The sequence below is a fragment of the Diabrotica virgifera genome, chromosome 8 (assembly GCF_917563875.1).
Source record: "Diabrotica virgifera virgifera chromosome 8, PGI_DIABVI_V3a".
Taxonomy (NCBI): Eukaryota; Metazoa; Arthropoda; class Insecta; order Coleoptera; family Chrysomelidae; genus Diabrotica; species Diabrotica virgifera.
In genome coordinates this window covers 230233094-230255208 of record NC_065450.1, presented here as the reverse complement: position 1 = coordinate 230255208, position 22115 = coordinate 230233094, and the positions used below count along the sequence as shown (strand labels likewise).

The 22115-nt window shown below is 33.0% G+C and overlaps 1 protein-coding gene across 1 annotated transcript in view; it reads left to right on the top strand.

Annotated features, from left to right (window-relative positions):
• Window positions 1-11009, top strand: part of LOC114328659 (uncharacterized) — a 262330-nt gene extending 251321 nt beyond the window's left edge. Inside the window, exon 13 of the mRNA XM_050659337.1 lies at window positions 796-11009. Coding sequence (XP_050515294.1) covers window positions 796-1059 — 264 coding nt within the window. The 3' untranslated portion in view covers window positions 1060-11009. The remainder of the gene's footprint in view (window positions 1-795) is intronic.
• The last annotated feature ends 11106 nt before the right edge of the window (window positions 11010-22115 follow it).

The following is a 22115-nucleotide window of genomic DNA, read 5'->3' as shown; positions in this document are numbered from 1 at the left end:
TCGGTGTAAAGGATTCTACATATCATACACTCATCGTTTCCAACACGTAGCGTAGTCTCCGAACAACCTGATTTTACAAAGAGATGTCTGATACCATACGCTCCGGACATGACAGTATGAATTGTTCATATTTAAAACCTTTAAAATAAATATTTTTCAGAAACTAAACGCTACGTGCCTGAAACCGTGAGTGCATGATAATATGTAGAATCCTTAAGAAAGAAAAATAAATTTATACTATGCAACTACAGTATCAGATCGTCTTTCAATAACGTATTTTGCTCGCTTTTGTTTTATAGAAATATTAAACCCGATTACTCGTTCCAACGTACCATTAAAATACAAATGTTCTGTAGTATTTAGAGATAGTGTATATCTAATATACATAATAGCATGATATCATTAATTCAATTTCTAAAAATATATTGTTCCATTTATTTTCCTTATTATTATTATGTATGCGAGTTGGTGTCTATGAATAGTGTCGTATCCGTTTTAGTATGTACCTATGCGTTTTGGGTAAATGAGATTTTGGATTCGATGAGTTGGATACGATCCTACTCATTGAATCCCAACTCATCGAATCCCTAGTCATCGTAAGACATTTCATATATACACCCAAATCGTATACAGCCACACTTCATCAACATTGCGTTGATTCCCGTTTTTATCTTTTTCTATTACATATTTTCTATTCCTCTTGGCGTGCCTCGCTACGTTCAGTTGGATTCCAGCTTAATATACATATTTAAAAGTATCGTTTGTTTAATGGAAACTAATAAAACATTTTTATAGGGTAACTGCGCTTCTTTGAGAGTCACAGACTGTCGACAGCTTCTTCGAGAGTGGTCAAAAGACGACATACTCCGAGACGAAGTATGTACTGCCCAGTGCGGATTTCTACTTAGAGAATCAGCATCTACGAATTTACCTCAGAACCTGAATCCACCTCCGCTCAGAAATGTCAGAAATGGTCGGCCACAGTTTCGAAATGCAGACAGTTTCGATAGCTTCGGAGGATTTAAATTGCCTGATCTCACCCCGTTCATAGCCAAGTGAAGGGATTTGGAGTAGATTTTTGGACTGATGTATTTATAATTTTTGTTTTGTTATGTTTAGATACATAGGGTGTTTTGGTACTACACTATTCCAATAAATTAACGCACCATTTTAAAATTGGAACATTTTTGATGTCTCGAATGTCCTAAACCTGTTGTCTGATTTGACTGATTTTTGAAGTTATTTCTAAGAATTTGCGCGCATGCGCACACAGACAGTATGGCGTTTAGTTGCTAAATCTAAGTTATATATAAATATATATATCAGTGCAAGAAAAGGTGTGAAAAGAATATATTGTGTTTTTAGGTAAATATATTTATTATAATTTTTGTGTCTTTGGATTTGTCTTTCTCGGGAGTAAGATGAGTATTATTAAAACATTTTATTGTATATTTATTATACTTCACCTTGTCTGTTTATGGTTACCGTGAATTGTCATTAGGTACGTCCGAACCGATACAGACACAGTCCAGTCCTCGTAGCGTATTTGGTATAGCATTCGGCTAGAGATCGAGAAGTCTTGAGTTAGAATCCGGAGCAATCCTATAATTTTTTTTTATTTTTTTGAAAGCGGTAAGCACAAAATTAGTTTGGTGTTTAAAAAAAATTAAAACAAACTGTTTAAAGTGTATTTATTTTTAAGAAATCATATAATAGAAGTATAACTTCTTACGTGCGTACAAAGTACACACACATTCTTTTTTTAATATGTTATAGCCTTATCTTTAAGAATACCGCTGTAATAATATTGTTGCTAGACAGGTAAATGTCATTGTATACCGGATGTAACAATCAGACTGTGTTTTTTTCTAAAAGTTCGGAATACCCTGTGGAATATTCTAGCATTTATAAAATGTTGCTATTAAAACTCCATTGTAGCCTTAGGCTTTCTTAACATTTTGTTTTTTGATTCATTCGCTTATGTGCGATAATAAAAGAGATGAACTTGTATATTACAAATGAGGTTTGCTATTTGGTTTTAATTAATATCATACAGAAGTAAAAAACTTCATTTGTATAATAATATAAAAAGTTTATTAAAAAACAATTAAAATGTCATCCAAATAAATTGCAAAACGTTTTCGATCTATTTCAGATCATCTTCAGTGCCTAGAACTTAATTAATAGCATTCCAAATCTAGATACTGTGTTTCTACCTCTTGTGAGGTTCTAGGAGGCGGCAAATGCTGTAGTAGTCTTCTGTTAATTATGTGTATTATCGTAGTCTTCTGTCAATAAATATTCGATCAGTGGCCAATGTAAAGTCCGAAGATTTACCTGTTGTAAATATTCGGTTGCAGTTCGTGCAACGTGATGTCTTGCATTATCGGGCATTAGCAAAAAATTATTAGGTACCAATATAAGGAGCCGATAGGTAAATCCTTCGCAATGTAATGTCACTACTTGAACACACTCATCGCGGGTCAAACTTTCAATAATAAATCTACTAATTTTCACAACAAACCAGATACTTACTTTTTGACGGTTAACAATTTGTCATTTATCAAATGCCTCATAGCCTACATTTCTCATAGCCTAAGGCTACTTAGGCTTGTTTATTAAACTAAGTGGGGATAAATGAGGATATATTGAAGAAAAACGTGGCTAGTTGTTAAAGTACCTAACTTTTTTATTATTAAAAATAAGCGAATTAATCAAAAAATAAATATTAAGAAAACTTGAGGCTACAGTTGGGTTTTAATTTTGAGAAAAAACACATTTTGATTTGTACCTACACCCGGTATAAAATGACAATTTACCTGTCTAGCAACAGTGTTATTAAAGCGATATTGTTAAAGAATAACGCTGTAACATATTAAAAAATCACTTAAATTTTACAGGTTTAGGAAATACAAGACATAAAAATAACCCATTTTACGGTGGTGCGTTAATTTCTTGGAGAAGTGTTTGTGCAAGAAAATAGTCAAAATATGTATATTTGGGCATCCCAGTCTTTTCTATGATATGGGAAAACTAAACTCACAAAAATGGGGAAAAAGCTCTACTATAGTCTCGAGTTTCACATAAGAAAGAATAAAGATGTTTTTGTGAATACTTATAAATCAGTTACTTCTAAGTATACTTATAAATCAGACTGCGAGGCACAGTCTAATGCCGTCTCAACCGGACCAAAAAAAGTGTGGATGTCTGCAGATACTTTTGACCTCGTTGAAGAACGTAGAAAACTTAAAATTGCTGGAATCGAGAACCCTCTCAGGAATTCCCAGTACCGACAGCTATCTAGAGCTATTCAGGCTGCTTGTAGACTAGACAAAAACAAGCATATAGAGAAAATCTGCAGAGAAATTCAACTACATGCCGACACAAATAACACCAAAGAACTCTTTGATAAAGTCAGACTACTCACACGTAAATTCAAACAGAAATCTTGGTCTATCAAAGATGATGAAGGTAATGTACAGACGGATTTGGACAAGGTTATTGATGTTTGGAGGGCGTATTGTAAGTCTTTATACGCCAATACGGACCAGATGCCGGCGGACACCCCGTTTGTACCTGACTGCCAGACCTCCACTTTCCATTCTCCTTCAACAGAGACACACCAAACTAGTTTTGAATCTGAACCTGACATACTTTTTTCCGAGGTGGAATTCGCTTTAAAAAGACTTAAGTTAAACAAAGCAGCAGGATATGATCTCATTACTGCAGACGTCTTGAAGCATCTTCCGGAATGTGGAGTGAAAATATTACATCGATTGTGTAATGAAATATGGCACACAGGCGTTTGGCCTGAGGATTGGAGAAAGACCATAATCATATCTCTTCATAAGAAAGGTTCAACAAATAATTGTAATAACTACAGGCTATTAGCTCTAATATCACACGCCAGTAAGGTGATCCTCTACATACTGCACAGCAACGGCGTCTAGAAAACTTCATAAGTTGGCAAATAGCACCTGAGCAGGCTGGATTTGTAAAGGGCAGAGGTACTAGAGAACAAATCCTTAATGTAAGAAACATCATAGAAAAAGCCAGAGAATACCAGATCCCGATATTTATATGTTTCGTCGATTATACAAAGGCCTTTGATAATGTTAGATGGGACAAACTATGAAACATATTGACGACAATGGGTGTACCTAAACACTTGACTCACCTTATTAGCAAACTGTACCAAGATAACCTGGCATATATTCGAATGGACGGATACCTGTCTGACAAATGCACTTTGGAGAAGGGAGTACGCCAAGGATGCGTTTTATCTCCCTTATTATTTAACATCTATTCGGAGTTCATAATGCGCAGAGTCTTGGATGGTTGGGAGGGAGGAGTAAACCTAGGTGGTGTTAAGATATCTAACTTGCGTTTCGCAGACGACACTACACTTCTAGCCTCTACTCCAGAAGAAATTATTGAATTATTAAAAAAACTCGAGGAAGAAAGTGCTAAATTTGGACTCATGGTTAACTACAACAAAACCAAAATCATGGTTATTGATCGCCAACAACAGTTTCCTGAAACCCAAACTATTTCGGGATGCGAGGTAGTCTCATCTATGATATATCTTGGAGCTCTAGTTAACAACACAGGCAGTTGTGAACCCGAAATTAGAAGACGCATTCAACTAGCAAGAGCAGCAATGAGTGAACTAAACGGGGTCTGGCGTGATCGTCACATTACTATGACAAACAAAAAGAGACTCGTTTCAACTCTGGTCTTTTCCATATTTTACTATGCATGCGAGACATGGACAGTCAAAGAATCATATAGACGACGTATAGACGCCTTTGAAATGTGGACATGGAGACGCCTGCTTCGAATTCCATGGACGGCTCGCCGTACAAATGTCTCGGTTCTGGATGAAATTAAACCGGATCAGCGTCTCTCCAGTACCGTTTACTCTAGAATTTTAAAGTTCTTTGGTCATATCCATCGGAGTGATCACAAAATGGAGCGGTTGGTGGTCCAAGGAAGGCCTCAGACTCAACGCCAACGCGGAAGATCTCCACAGCGATGGGCGGACATTACTAAAAAGCTTCTCAACAAACAGTATACTGAGGCAATACATGTAACTGATGACGACCGCGACCAGTGCAGAAATATTATCAATCAAACTGTCCGAGCTGCTGAAGCCCAATTATGAACCACAACACATCTACTAAGATGTTAATGACTATGATGATGATAAATCAGTTACGGTTGTTTGTTTCTTTATAATTTTTCAAATTAGAGGTAGAATTTTTTATTGGAAGTATTTAGTAGCAAATAATAATCTAAAAATAAAGATGACGGTCTACCTTTTCGATACAGAGTAAACTTATTGATATTGAACCCCAAAACACCCTATTAAAAAATTATTACATCGTGTACAGATTTAGTGAAAAATATTTTGTGCCAGCAAATTCTGTCGTTTCTAAACGTTTGTAAAATACTTTTTAAAAAGAAATGGTTTATTATTCAACAGTATGTGCATTTATTTTCCTCATAGGGCAATATAATAGGTAGGTACCAAAGCTGATCTAACCATTCTATATGAATTAGTAACGTGGAGGTGGCAATGCAGTGTGGAGAAGACGATACAACTTCGAACTTCATAAAATATACCAGGAACCAGATATAATAAAATACAGTAAGATAGGACGTCTGAGGTAGGTAGGGAATGTTAATGCGGATGGACCAAAAGTCGTAGCTAGAAAAATTCTCCTTGGTAGACTCATTCGTCTGAGAAGAAGAGAAAGATCCAGAGGAAGATTTCTTGATAACGTTGGTGAAGACATGAGAAATGTGTGAGAAAAGAAATTCTTGAGGAGGCTTGGACCTTCACACGGTTATAAAGCCAGAATGATGATGAGTTGATGATGAACAAAAAAATGCATTTTTACACCATAAATAATTATATACGTAAGCTTTATAATGATACAGGTATATGTATATTCCAAATGGGATTTACAATATGTAGTTGTCTACAGTTATTTTGGACATCATTATACTTATTAGGTACTAAATCTATACTAAAACCTTTCATGAATTATTCTGCCCTATAAGGTCCCTAAATTTTAAAAGAATACAAATAATATGGAACCATTTCTTTAATTGATTTAATGTATATTAAAATTGTTGTATAAATTTGTTGTATATATCTATATTACCAATTGTATTTGTGATTAATGTTTCATATCCACTAATATATAAGCTAAACAAAAACCAACAATATGTTATTTATTAAACTTTTGTTTACCTCATATATCAGGTGATTGATACCTATGTACTTATATTATTAGAAGTAATTGTTAGATTTAGTTTTATGCGTAATAATATAGCCACTGCTCCTAGTACCATGAAAGCAAAATATTAGAACTACAGTTTTTAGGATAGCTTTAATATTATTGTAAAAACTATTTCAGTTCACATGCTCTAGATATTAGTCAGTAAAAAATTCAAGTACAATTTTTTTATAACAATAAAACGCTGAAAACGTTTGTTTTCCATACTATCACAAATTTTATTACAACTATGGGAGCGTTCAAGTATTACGTAACGCGATTTTTGAAGATTTTTGACCCCTCCCCCCTACGTAACGCACTGTAATGGGCGTTTAACTATTGCGTAACGCAATTTTTGAAGATTTTTGACCCCCCCCAACCTGCGTTACGTAATACTTGAACGCTCCCTATGTGACTACGCAGAGTCCCTTTCTCAATTTTTATACATATTCTAAGTGCACAATGGTACCCCGTCAAAATAGCGCGTCGAAAAAGCTCCGACAAAATAGCCCCGACAAAATAGCCCCGACATAATATCCCGCACACAAAACAGCTCCGACAAAATAGCCTGCAGACAAAATAGCCGCGGAACAATAGCACGCCCCCAAAATAGCCCCGACAAAATAGTCCCGATAAAAAAACTCCGTTCTGAATTCACCATGAAATACTTAATCCCTTAAAAATACATTTTTTCGGAAATGGTTATTATCCTCTATTCAGATGTTTAGCTTAATCACATTAAATAAAAATGGTCTTTTCAGAGAGCTCGAACCCTGTGTCTTCTGTTAGGCCAAGTTCTTACAATGCGTTCTGTTATCTAAAGAATTTGACAAACAATTAGCTTTAAGTTAAATTCGACGATAATTTGCTATAGTTTAACTATAAAGATCTTTATCCTAGTTATATTATTATTTAACCAAAAAAATCCTGGTTTTTCCTCGTTGATTTACTATAGAATCACTAACACGAGAATTTTACTTTCACCGTAGCATGTGGTTGTATTTTTATGCTATGATTTTTTTGTGACGGATATTCTCAAGTTAAATTGATTTCATGTAATCGAATGAACTCTCTTTCAATAAAGTCGTCCCAGGAACGCCACTCATAAATATTGGCAATATAATTTTAAAGTCTTCTACTTTAAAATGTATAATATATGTCTGAATTGCCGATATGAATGAGTCATATTAAAATAAATTATTAGAACAATTTTATGTCTGGTTAATTGGCTCGGCCAAGGCCATCAAATTCACACACAAAAAAAATAGAACAATTTTTTCCTGGTTCAGCTGATTTTCCTTCTAGCTTCAATTCTTAGCAGTCTGTCCTCCTCCATTTTTTTTTACATGACTGAACCATTCTCTTCGTCTTGCCTACCCCATCTTACTACATCTTGCACGCCACATTGTTCCCTGATGATGGTGTCTCGTATTATATCCCTTATTGTCGTCCTTGCTATTGCTCTTTGTCTTAATTTCGGCAGTTCGCAGCATGCTTTTGGTTTTATTGGTGTTTTCTCTTAATTCAATACCATAGGCCATAACAGGTCTGATGCAAGTTTTAACGTACCATAATTGAATTTTTTTAACAATTTTTGTTGATTAGTTCTGTACCGACGAATTTCCTCCATTTTGTAGAAACTCTGTACGTAGGTATAACATAGAGTATATATTTTCCTTGTAATGTTTCATCTGTCTAGATCTTAAGACTCTTTTATCCAATTCCTATGAAAACGTTTTAGATCGTCAGTCCAACGTGTTGGTGGACGACCTGTGCTTTGGTAGGCATCATATCTAGGTCTCCTAACCACTATCTACTTTTTCTATCTGTTAGCTGTCATTCTGGACACGTGACCTGCCCAGTTCCACTTCAATGTTGCTATTCTTTTTACAGCATCAGTTTGGGATCTTGTCTAGCAGTGAAAAGTTCAACATAGCACGCTCCATCGCCCTTTGAGATACACTGAACTTTTGCACAAATCTCTGTGTCATGGTCAACGTTTCCCGGTCAAGACTTGCAAACACACTGACTAAAGGTATTTCTTTTAAGACATATTGATATGTCGGACGATTTGAAAATGTGATGCCACTTGCCGATGGCTGCCCAAGTCAGTCTTATACGACGGACGGTTTGGTTGTCTTTCCTATGGGAATCTCGTGATCTAGGTATTGAGAGGCTCTTACCTGGTTTGTGGATCTTGTTCCTAAGCATATTTATATCATCTGGGTTTTAAATATTTGTTTTCAATCCACCTTCTAACAAGGAAAGGTAAATAGACCACGGCGCATCTGTAAAAATATTAGTATTTACATTTGGACGTTGAGAGGTGACTCATATTTTTTTGCAGAAATTGCTTGAAAATAACTCATATAATAATATTTAAGTTATCCTCCCACTCAAAAAGGTCCGGAACATTGTTTAAATAATCAAAATGTCAAAAAATTAAGGAAAAATTCGATTTTTTCTTCGTTTTTTGATTATAACTTTGAAACTATTTATTTCTGAGAAAAGTTGTACTGACATAAAAGTTGCACAATTAAATTTCCTACAATACAGAATTCGCTAAAAATTTTAAAAGCTGTCACCCTTGTTGCAAAATAGCAATAATTGCGAAAAAACGATAAAAAAACAAGTTTTCGCATTTTACGTTTTTCAACCATTTATGCTACACCTAGGACCTTCATGTTTTACCTAGAAAAACTTTATGATATAATAAAACAATAATGTGAATTTCATTAAGATCGGTTGAATAGATTTTGCAAAATAAATTTTGCAATCCAGCTTTCGCAAAAAAAAATAATTTTTTTAAAATCTTGCAGGACTGAATATAACGCAGACAACAAGTTTATTTTTTACATATAGAAGAATACCGTACCTTTAATTTGTATTTTGCAAAATTTAAATCGGTTAACCACTACGGCGTCAGGAATTTTTTTAAATACACATTTTTTTTGGTGCTACGCGCAGGAGAGCGGATAGTTTGCTCTGATTGTGCATTCCAATGACCTTTGATAATGATTGACAAATTTTAATTTTTAGTACATTTCGATATAAATAAATAAATTTGTTTATTGCAAAATAAAAACACATGCTCTGTCTTTTAAAATAACACTTTTTTGGCAAAAACTTCCTTTGTTCATATACATATTTTAAGTTCATATACATACTGTTTAAACAATATTTCACAAACAATTATCAAATTAGTTTGATTTTTGTGGAAATAAAATATTAAAACACAACAAAATATAGTGTAAGAAAATAATATATATTAGACAAAGATTGGAAGAAATTTTGGTGGAAATCAACTTGTGCGAATCGAACACCGCTGTCCTGCGCGTATCACCAAAAACTAATGTTTATTTAAAAAAATTCCTGACACCGTGGTAGTTAATGGGTTTTAATTTTAAAAATTTCAAATGAAAGGTACGGTATTCTTCTATACGTAAAAAAATTTCAACTTGCTATCTGCTTTATAGTTCAGTCCTGAAACATTTTGAAAAAATGAATCTTTTTGCGAAAGCTGGATTGCAAAATTTATTTTGCAAAATCTATTGCACTGATTACAGTATTGTTTTACTGTATTATATAGTTTTTCTGGGTAAAATATGAAGGTCCTTAGTGTAGCCATAAATGGTTGAAAAACGTAAAATGCAAATACATGTTTTTTATGGTTTTTTCGCAATTATTGCTATTTTGCAACAAGGGTGACAATTTTTAAAATTTGTGACAAATCCTATGTTGTAGGAAATTTACTTGTGCAACTTTTACATTTGTACAGCTTTTCTCGAAAGTGAATACTTTGAAAGTTATAATTAAAAACTAAGAAAATAATCGAATTTTCCTTCATTTTTGACATTTTGATTATTTAAACAATGTTCCGGACATTTTTGAGAGGTACGATAACACAATTATCATTATAGGAATTAATTCCAAGAAATTTCTGCAAAAAATATGAGTCACCTCTCAACGTCCAACTCAAAACAGATGCGTCTTGGACTAAAAGCCGATATAACAGTTCGTTGGTCTCATCTATCCTATCAGGGACTAGCACAATATCATTACAAACCTCAGGTGGCTAAGCCTTTCTCCATTATTTATGGTATGCCCTTGTCGGTCAGTTTTGTCCTATTACATAACACTCCAAAATTGTAGTGAATATGTATATATATCTTAAAAATTTTTGCAATTGTTGTAACTAAAGGTGATATGCATAAAACAGTTATTCTTCATCCATTATAATATAGTGTTTTTTCTCATTATAGCCAATAAGAATAATCCATAAGTCCATAATCACATTCTGTTATTAATAGAAATATTTTTAAAACATGTACAATTTTCTTTTTGGGCAAGACGGCTTGTTCAGAACTTTTAGAATTATTAATGCCTTGTTGCCCCAACAGATATTAGGCCTAAGGCGTACCTTTAGCTCAAAAATATAAATGTAAATCCTTATGCTGGTGTCACACTAGCGTCTAATGCCGTTAATTATCACATTTTTTGACATATTTCTAATGCAAATAATGCGATAATTAACAGTATTAGATGCTAGTGTGGCCCCAGCATTGAAGTATAAGCTGAGCTGGGCTGAGCTGGAGCTTAAGATCTGTTGGTGCAACCAGGCATAAATACTGTTAAAATTATGTATATTGATTCATGTTAGTTTGTATTTCTTTCTATTCAAAAAACTAAAATAAAAAATCCTTGTAAATATACATAATATGTGTTCTTGTCTATTTTTATTTAAAACCTTTTTATATACTTGGCTTGGTTGGTGTCACGGACTCCGCAAATTTTGTAATCCATTTTAAAAATAGTTCTAGGCTACCTAGACACCTCAAATTTTCAGGATAGCTTAGAACTAGCTAACAATGCAATAGTTTACTGCTATTATACAGGGTGATTAATAATTAGTGGGGGGAAGCTCCGTAGATCCGTTAAAGTAATGTATAGCGATAAAACTTAATAACAAAAATTGTTATAGCGAACTTTGAGCTTCACATTACAAAATTAGTTAGAATGTTACAGGGTGTTCGATAACATAGTGGCAGACCAAACTTATGTTTTTTTTTAAATAGAACACCCTATATTTTATTTTATATTCGAAATCTCCGTAACTTTTCGATTACAAAAATATAAAGGTTTGGTATGTTACACGGGGTATTTACAAAGTTATAACCAATTTTATATGAAAATCGTAACAAGTTTAACTACCTGTATAAATAAAAGCAAGCACAAGATCAATGGTTTATTAACGTTATATTTTTTACTTATTGTCAAAATTTTCGTAAATGGTTGTTTTGCTAATTTTCTTTATATTGAATACAGGGTGAGTCAAAACGACAGTACATTATTTTCTCAGTAATTTTAAATAGAACACCCTGTATTTTATATCATTATCGAAAAGTACCATTACGATACTATAATTTTTGTATAACATTCCCTATGTGTAAATTTATTAGTATTCGAGATATTTTCATTTTTCAGAGCAAAACTATTAATAATTACGGGTCTAAATCTTTCCAAATTTTAAGTAAGCCATGATTGAATAATTGTCTAAAACTTACAATTTGCGATTACTGATTATCAATCTGTAATCAAAGTTGGCTACAATTTTTGTTATTAACTTTTATTACTATCTATTACTTATAACGGATATACAAAGCTTTACCACACTGACCAATCACACTGTATGGATAAATCGATTTTTTTAAATGTCAAACAAACTATTTTAAAAATGTGACTAATGCAATGGTATTTTAAAGTTCGTTAATAAATTGATATCTAAAAATTGATGGTGCCTCAGTGGCATTAGACTGCAGATGGTCCCCAGTTGGAACCCGGCTGTTGCGTATCTTTTTTTAATTGTTTTAATAAGTAATTAAAAGTTTATATATGTACTTAAAATTACATATACCATTTTAAACAACCGTGGTATTATAAAAAATACTATTTTATACTAGTGTAATTTTTGGAATCATAATTATAAATAACAGTTAATACACCTACTAAGAATTCATATTTTATAAGTTAATTATTCTTTCCAAACATGTTGTGTCCTATATATGTACAATAACAAAACCGTGATATTATAAAAAGTACTTTTTTATTAGAGTGTAATTTTTGGAATTTTAAGCATTTTATCGTTAAATCGTTTATCGTTAAATTATTTTATATTCTTTCCTATAAATAATAAAAAGGTTTTATTACAAAAAAGTTCTTTTTTATAAAAGTGTAATTATTTACTTTTATGCTGTGTGCCTCTTCATGTTATTCCTTATGAGGATCGTAAGGGGTTAAACAATATTAGAGGATAAATAATATGACAATATTAACTCAAAAAATCTTTTTTGTTATAAAATCTGGAGAGAAATGTGTATCTCTTGAAATATTATTGTTGTTTTACCTTAGCTTTCTGTGCTTTATCTTCTTCTTCTTCTTTTAGTACCCTGTCCTATTATCGAACGTTGGCAATCATATTGGCAATAATAACTTTGTCTACGGTAGCTCTAAACAGATTAACGGTGGTCTCTTGATACCAGGAGATTGCGGAGCTAGGATGTTCTTCGTACTGGGCCTCTTCTTCCGGCTTTCTTGCCCTGTATTATAAGATGTAGAAGGTTGGTATAACTTCTCTGAATACCTCATTATATAGCCAAAGTATTGTAACTTTCGAATTTTAATTTTTTTTTGTTTATTTCTGTGCTCTTTTTCAATACCATGCAAAATTATTTGATTTCTTATTCGATAAACGCAACTTTTTGCAATATTCTAATATAGATCAACATATCTCAAAGACCCCCAAATTTTTCATTAGTGCCTCTGTAAGGGTCCAGCTTTCCATGCCACACAGCAATGTGGAGAATATGTAGAAGCGTATCTGATTTTAAGGTTTTAGAGGCCATGAGAGACAGAGTGGCCTAACTGATTTTAACATTACTTTACATAATCAAAAGAAATGATCGAAAGCTAACAATGTCAGAGTGTTTCAGTACTTTTATGTTGAGCAAGAATCATTATTGGTCAATTAGGGCTTTTTATCGATTGTCATTTGTTTCGAGCTTCTGTCATGTGTCACATAATATTAATATATCTACACCATACGTCTTTGGTTTATACATTGTTATATACGAATAACGTATGACGTAGATATATTAATATTATGTGACCCATAACAGAAGCTCGAAACAAATGACTGTGAATGAAAAGCCCTATATACAATTATTACTAAAAAAATCGCACATTGATAGCTTCTGATCATTTTCTGTGATTGTGTAAAGTAATGTTAAAATCAGTTAGGCTACTCATGGCCTCATGGCCTCTATAATGTAATATCTCTATTAATACGATTTTTCTTTAGTTTATAGAAGATATATGACAATGCGCTTTATGGAATGGTACAATTAGTCATGGTAACATTTATTGACAATGAATATTCGTCTACTCACTTCCTCTTCAACGTTATTATCAGACTTAACCAGGGATCCTTTGTATGCAAAGTAAAGTTTTTTTATCTCTCAAAATGGAAGAATATAGTAGAAACTAATTTTTACCCTTAACTACTGACGTTGCTGTTTCAGGACGTAGAGTCTGACATGCGGTATGTCATACCGCTTTATATTTTCATTTGTTTTCGATATTAATTATTTGTCTTATATCACTGTATTTTATTATATCGATTATGGAATAATCCTGCTGTAGAATAAAATACTGCTGCAAATAAAATAAACTTTATTTTTTCATGCAAATTGCCGGATTACCAGAAAAACTTGAGTCTTTGTAACTAAAAAATAGTAAAATAATGTTGAAAGCACTTGAAAGTAAAACAACTGAATGAACTTGCTGTCATACTAATAGCGGAAGAATACACTGAACTGCTTTTAACTATAGAAACGTAAACACTGACGTGCGGTACGTGATACCGCAAGAAAATTTTACGTCAACGTAGCTCAAAGACTAAACCATTGGAATCTTTTATAAAACACGTTTTCCAAAAAAATATATTTTTGGCGCGGTATGGCATACCGCATGTCAGCGGTTAACGGTTAAATAAAAGTCACAAAAAATAGTTAAATACATAATTTTATTTCTTTCGTAAAACACATAAGATATAACATATATTTTACGTGAATATTCACAAACTTGTTTGTTAAATATTCCACAGACCCATTTCCTTGTAAACATTTTGGATCTGAACAATATCTTTTCCTTAAAATTATCAGTTGGTTTCAAAGCAATTTATTGTCAGTTATTCGAGCTCATAGATTTATATTTAACCTTAATTTTAACTAAAATGATTCAATGGTAAATTCGTAGAATGATGATGGGTATTTGGCCTTTAAAAACCTATAAACTTCATTTTTAGTTAAAAATTTATGTTAATAAATTGATATAAAATGCTTACAAAAAAGTATCGCTATAATACGAATAATCACTAATATGTGAATATTAAGTGTTATTGAAAAATAGGTCTAAGAAATAAGACAAGCGCAACACATCGAATAAATAAATGTACTGAATGAGCAACAGCACTGTACTAACATATCAAACAATGGGTTTTGTAGACTTTGAAAAGGCATTTGATAAGGTTCAACATAAAAAGCTTGTAGATATATTAAAAAGCAAAAATATTAACAGTCGTGATATGAAAATTATATCTAATCTATATTGGAATCAAACTGCCAAGGTAAGAGTTGAGAATAAGAATACCAAAAATATCAAAATACGTAGAGAAGTCCGTCAGGGTTGCGTGTTGTCCCCACTGCTCTTCAATGTCTACAGTGAAGCGCTATTAAATAGCGTTCTCAGATTCAATAGAAGGTATATCTATCAATGGAGAAGTATTGAATAACTTACGTTTTCTAAACGATACAGTAATAATGACGGATAACAACGTAATGCAACGCTGTCATGAGTACGGACTGAAGATGATCAATCAAAGACATACTTCACAGTATGGCATTCTGTTTTTAAAAATTGTACCATTAAAATTCTACAAACAATTAATTAAATTATAGCACAGATCTATTACTGATTATATTCCGGTTCCATGGTAAACTGTATTTTGGGGGGATATTGTTGATATGCTGCAGAATTTCTTTAGTTTTTCTTTTCTATGTGCTCAGATAATTAATCTGTCGTCAATGTGTATTGTATGTAGGCAGTAGTTTGTTCCATATTTATATTCTGTAGATATATACTTTTCCTTACGAGCCTCTCCTCATATATATGCTTAGTAATTTAGTTCCTTCAACAGCTCCGCTCTGGCAAAATCAAGAAAAAAGGGTGTTTATTTTAAACCTGTTGCCTTTCACAGTTATTAGTTAACTAACCTTTTCTCGAGGACCTGATAATGAGCTGAAATTGCAGATCTAGAAATTGCTGCTCTAAAACAACATCAAGTTCATTTAGAATTATAAACCAACTAATAGAGTTTATGCTGCTCAAGGGTGGTATCTTCTGATTAACCTCAATATAGACAAAATTACCAACAAGGTCCAAAATATATGTATGGATTATACGATAAACGAAGAAATGGTCTCCCTTTGATCGTAAAGATGACCTGCAAAGGAATATTACAAAAATGTATAGAATACAGTTTAATAATACATATCACCCAAAAAGTAGTAATCTCCAAAAAATCCCGTAAAATCCAATGAAGGAAAAAAATATAAGTAGATTAGTAACATAACAAGAAAAGACTAAGGAAGGCGAACCCATAACAAGAAATAACTAGAACAGAATAGAACAGATAGGAAGAAAAAAACTTACCACCAAATACTCGTACTAGAGTACTACAGAGATATATGGAAAAACACTAAAAAGCTGTAAAACTATTGTATACATTGTGCTCATTTTTGAATATAAATTATATCTAACACAGAAAAATGCTGTAAGCTCATATCTGAAGAGTTAACAAAAATTTTATGCTGTGTTTTTTGTTTTAACTAGTTTTTCCCTTTTCCATCTAATTCTTGCTTTACTCTATTTTTCTCTTTTTTAATTTTAATTATTTTATGTTATCTTAAAAACCAAATACCCGTGCTATTATTATTTATAAGGTATTTAATCAACACACCATTTGCCATATCTTAACTTTCATCACCAAATGTTTTAAAAGGGATATTTTTAAAACAAATTTGTTTATTTTGATGATATACGCATATAAAAATAATTAATTAGAATGGATTTTAAAAATATAAATAAGTGATTTTAAATAAGTATTTTTTAAAGAGGTGTTGACTAAATATTTTTGGATATCTTACAAATATATAAGTCGTTTCATAACAAGTAGTAAAAGTTGTTTGTCTTTGTAAAGGTAACTTTTACTAAAATATCGTATATTTTATCCTACATACATACAACCTAAAACACCACATTCAAGTTAGTAATCTATAAAACTATATGCCTACTTGCTTGTAGAACACAAGTCGCAAATTAAATAAAACTTTTTTGAAATTTAATCTGTTGCGTATCGTTAGGTCTTAATTTCATTCCCAGTTCACAATCTCTAAGGATCTAAGACTACATTTCTTTGACACTACAGATTCTGATATGACCCAATCTACACAAATATGAAATATCAATGAAAATATTTTTTTAAACACAACTAATTTATAGTAGTGACTATAACTACTACTATAACAACAAGATACTGTTTGTTTTCTTTTGATTTCATTTTCCTATTTATTTTATGTACCTGAATCTTCGAACACTATACCACTTAAAAAGGTACTTTTAGACTGTCAAATCAGTTCTCCGTTCAGTCTCAGTTTCAGTCGAACTGTCAGTTTTCTGTATAATGTGTAAACACAATAAACAGTAAGAAAAACTGAAACTGATACTGAGCTGTGAGGTCTACTAAAAGTTATCGCTTCAGTTGTCAGTTAAACTGATGTATTAACAAACTTGTCCGATCAGGTATTAGTCGCATGAAATTATCTTAGCCTCTAATGTGGTGAAATAGCTTCTCTCATGTTAGTGTCTTGCTTTTTTATAATTCTTGTTACTAACTGCAGCGATTCTAGATATGCATCCCCACTCATTCTTAAATAGTACCAATGAGAGGGTTCAAAATGAAGTTCCTTTAATAAATTTAAATGCGAAAGTGTATTTCTTTGCAGGAGCCAATTTTTACTCCATCTACTTCTCATTTTTCGTGGTTTTTTTAGTGCTAAGCACAACGTGACTGCAATTAGGGCATCTTCGTTCATCACTGAACTGTGCAAGACAAATGACAACTGACAATAAAACTGATCGTCTAACAACCCAAACTGAACTGACAACTGTACTGAAACTGACACTGAACGGGGAACTAATCTGACTGTCTAAATGTACCTTTAGATTTTTGTATTCTAGTTATAAAAAACATACAAAGAAGTCCGTTTTTGTTAACCAGTTTGTTGTAAAATTTGTAAAAGTCTTCGTAATAAGTTTATTGGACCAAATAAAACCCATAAAAATGCTATATTATGCAAAAACAGATATTTTTCTTCTTTTTAGAGTGCCCTCTCTTCAATGAAGGTTGGCTACTATAATTGCAAACTCTTGTCTGTCTTCAGCTGTTCTTATCAGCTATTTAAAACTATTGTCGGATATTTCTCAGCCACGATTGTCTTTTCCTTCCTAGTCCTCTCTTTCTCTCGATATCTGCTTTCACTATTAGTTAAGCATATTGGTACTTATTATATGATCTACAACAACTAAAAAATTATGGTATAAAGCAAGAAGTACGGGAATATCTGAAGAACAACATATCTAAGTCAGAAGTAGTTAATGATGTTGACACAGAAATAAACCACTTAGAAAACATTGGGAAGGAAATACTAGACCAATACCTGCCACCGAAAAAGGCAGAAAAGAAAAAACCATGGATGACCGACGGTATATTGCAGATGATGGACAAAAGAAGAGAATTCAAGCGGAAAGACTATGTTGAATATCAGTTTCTAGACAAAGAGATAAAAAAAGCTATCAGAGAAGCTAAAAACAGAAATCTGGAAGAACAGTGTGAAGAAATCGAGATATTGGAACGTAAACACGATTCCTTCAACCTCCACAAAAAGATCAAAGAAGCAGCAGGCATCTATAAATCAAAAAGGCCGGGACACTTAACAGACGCTCAAGGAAATCCAATAGTTGATATTGAAGAAACAAAAACAACATGGATGAACTATGTGACAACAACATTTGAAGACAATAGGAATGTCACCATCACACAAAATAAAAATGACGATACCGGCCCACCTATTCTCGAAGCGGAAGTAGAAGCTGCTATAAACAACATTAAGGAGGGAAAAGCCTCAGGACCAGACGAGTTCTACTCAGAATTTTTGAAAATTATGGATAAAGACGAAGTAAAAAGACTTACCTTGATCTTCAACAATATATACCAAAGTGGAAAAATACCCCAACAGTGGCTAAGATCAACTTTTATAACAATCCCTAAAAAACCCAATGCCAAAAAATGTGAAGATTATCGTATAATAAGCCTTATGAGCCATCTACTGAAAACTTTTTTAAAAATTATACATACAAGAATATATAAAAAGTGTGAAGAACACATGACAAACACACAATTCGGCTTCAGGGATGCATTGGGTACTCGAGAGGCACTTTTTGCAATACAAGTTCTCTTTCAAAGATGTAGAGACGTGAATTGTGATATATATGTGTGTTTTGTTGATTACCAGAAAGCGTTCGATAAAATAAAACATGACGAACTGATGAAAATATTAAATTCAATTGGTCTAGAGTCTAGACAGCAGAGATCGCCGTATAATAAACAATATCTATTACGAACAAACTGCAGCTGTTAGAGTAGGGGATCAGTTAACAGACGACATAAAGATAAAAAGAGGTGTGCGACAGGGATGTATATTGTCCCCATTATTGTTTAATACATATGCAGAGCACATTATGAACCTAGCGCTAACGGACATGGACGAGGGAATACTTATAAACGGAGAACGATTGAACAACATAAGATACGCTGATGATACTGTCATTTTTGCAGACAGTCTTGAAGGTCTGCAGACACTTGTCTCCAGGGTGGTAGAAGTAAGTAGCAGGTTTGGGCTTGATTTTAACATAAAAAAAACCAAATACATGGTTATAAGCAAAAATAGGATACCACCTGGTCAATTACTAGTTAACCAACAACCTATAACACAAATCACCAACTTTTGTTATTTGGGTGCAAACTTAAATGAACACTGGGACCAATCGACGGAAATTAAGATAAGGATCGAGAAGGCAAGATCAGCTTTCGTCAAAATGAAAAAAATCTTTAACAGCCACGATATAAAATTGGAAATAAAAGTTAGTTTAATAAAATGCTACGTATTCTCCGTTCTTTTATATGGCGTGGAGTCATGACCTTAACTGAAGCATCACTGAAGAGACTCGAAGCATTTGAGATGTGGTGCTATAGACGCATGTTGAGGATTTCCTGGATAGACAGAGTTACCAACGAAGAAGTTCTACATCGAATGGGTAAAGAGCGCGAACTAGTCGTAACCATAAAACGTCGCAAACTGGAATACCTGGGCCATATAATGCGCAATGAACAACGATATGACCTACTTCGGACCATACTTCAAGGTAAAGTGCATGGGAAAAGAGGTCCAGGACGAAGAAGGATATCCTGGCTGCATAACCTGCGAAAATGGTTTAACTTAACCACTACCGGACTTTTCAGGGCAGCAGTCAACAAAGTCAGAATAGCCATGTTAGTGTCCAACATCCGTAACGGATAGGCACCATAAGAAGAAGATTGGTACTTATTATTTCTCAGTATCTGGCCTACGTATGATGTTTTTCTAACTTTCACTGTGTTGAAAAGTTCCCGTTATTTTCCTATTCTATGCAGCACTTTTTCGTTTGAGGTATGCGATGTCCATGAAATTTTGAGAATTCTTCGGTATATCCATATTTCGAAAGCCTCCAATTTATTTACGTTGATGTGTTAAGGGTACACGTTTCAACTGCATATAGAAGAGTCGACCAGACGTAGCATTTTGATAAACTTAATCGAATTTCGAGTTTTATTCAAAAATCACATTCTGATTTTTTCGAACGATTTTCCGGCATGTTCTATTCTCGATCTTATTTTTAGATCAGGATTTAGGCTGCTATAGATTCAACACCCCAGTTACTTTAATTTATCGACCTGTTCTAAAATGTGCTAATTTATTGTGCAAAGTTAAGGTACGTTTTGATTTTTTCGGAGTGACGTTATATTTTCTTAATGTTTATTTTCATATCGAAATGTTCGCAGATTAAGTTGGTCATGTCGATGAGTTGTAGACTCAAGTCGGAGTCCATAATCGTCGGCGTATCTGATGCTGTTGGTGTTTACGCCATTCACCTTAACTCCATCCTTGGAATCCTTCAGAGTCTCTTTAATTAGAAACTCAGAATAAAGATTAAATAGAAGGGGTGAGAAAACACATCCTTGTCTAACTCCCCTATTAATTTCTACTTCTGCGGACGTGGAACTGTCGATCCTAATTATTCTGACGTTTTGGTTCTAGTGTAAGCTTTTAGTAGTTTGATGTCTTTCCCATCTAAACGGACTTCCTGCAATCGTTTTTATAGTAGATGGTGTCTTACTCTGTCAAATGCTTTTTCGAAGTCTATGAAGAATAAAAATACACTGCTACTACTTACAAATGTTCTTGATATGAAACGACTAGAATTAAAAAATGCGACATGAGGTTGGTGAAGTGAACTAATGACATGATTTTCTTTGAATGAAATTTGAAACTTAATAGTATGGAGGTTTAAATTCTCCTACCACATAACAGCTCGAAGTGACAATGGTTTGCTCCCTTAAAATTACAATAGACAATAGCTTTTTTGAGGAAGACATTTTTGGCCATTTTAGCCGCACACTGTTCTATCAACAGCAGATAAAGCTATCATTTAAACTAACTAATTCAGAATCACCTAACCAATCCGTTTTAGTTTGGTCTCTAGATAACAAAATAATGTTTTCTTTTCGGTTTTCAACAATTTTTAAAGGAGTGACATAACGGTTATAATATATTAGATAGAGACAGATAGATCCAGGAACTAAAAATCCGAATTGTTATCGTCTGATACATTTTAAGATTTAAAAATAATGCAATACAGAGTGATAGATTAGTCGACAAGGGGATCTAAAATTTCATCCACAACCTGTCGTTCATCTCGATAACAATCTATAGCGGACTAGTTCCTCTTATATTCACAAAGGTAACTACAAATAAAATGAAAATAAAGATGATTCAGATTTGACTATAGAATAGCACATCTACAATGTGCTTATACGTATTTAGGGTTTAAGCTTACCCTCCTCAGAGCACCGTGTAGAGGTACTGAACTGGATAGGATTTTTAGTCCCTGACTCTTTGAGCTAACTATTCATAGATGGTACTCTTGCATCCTTTGTAATTATTTTAATAATTACACGGAACCGAAAATAAGATATGATTCCAGTTCAGTGCCTCTACACGGTGCTCTGAGGAGGGTAAGGTTAAATCCGAAATACGTATAAGCACATATTAGATGCCCTATTTTGTAATCAAATCTTTATTTCATATAATTTTTAATTGTACATTTATATTAAAGTTATTTTAACTAAATTTCTCTATGAATTTTTTTTAAGTGAATATAAATTTTGTTTGTATAAAGGGTGTTACTGTATTACCTCGGTACCACCATAAAAGAAGGCCATTTTAGTAATAGAAAAACTACATGGTAATGATACTAAATTTACAATCAAGATGCAGTAGAAATAAACAAACCAAGACACGTTAAATGCTACCAGGAGCACTCCCGAATCATTATTTA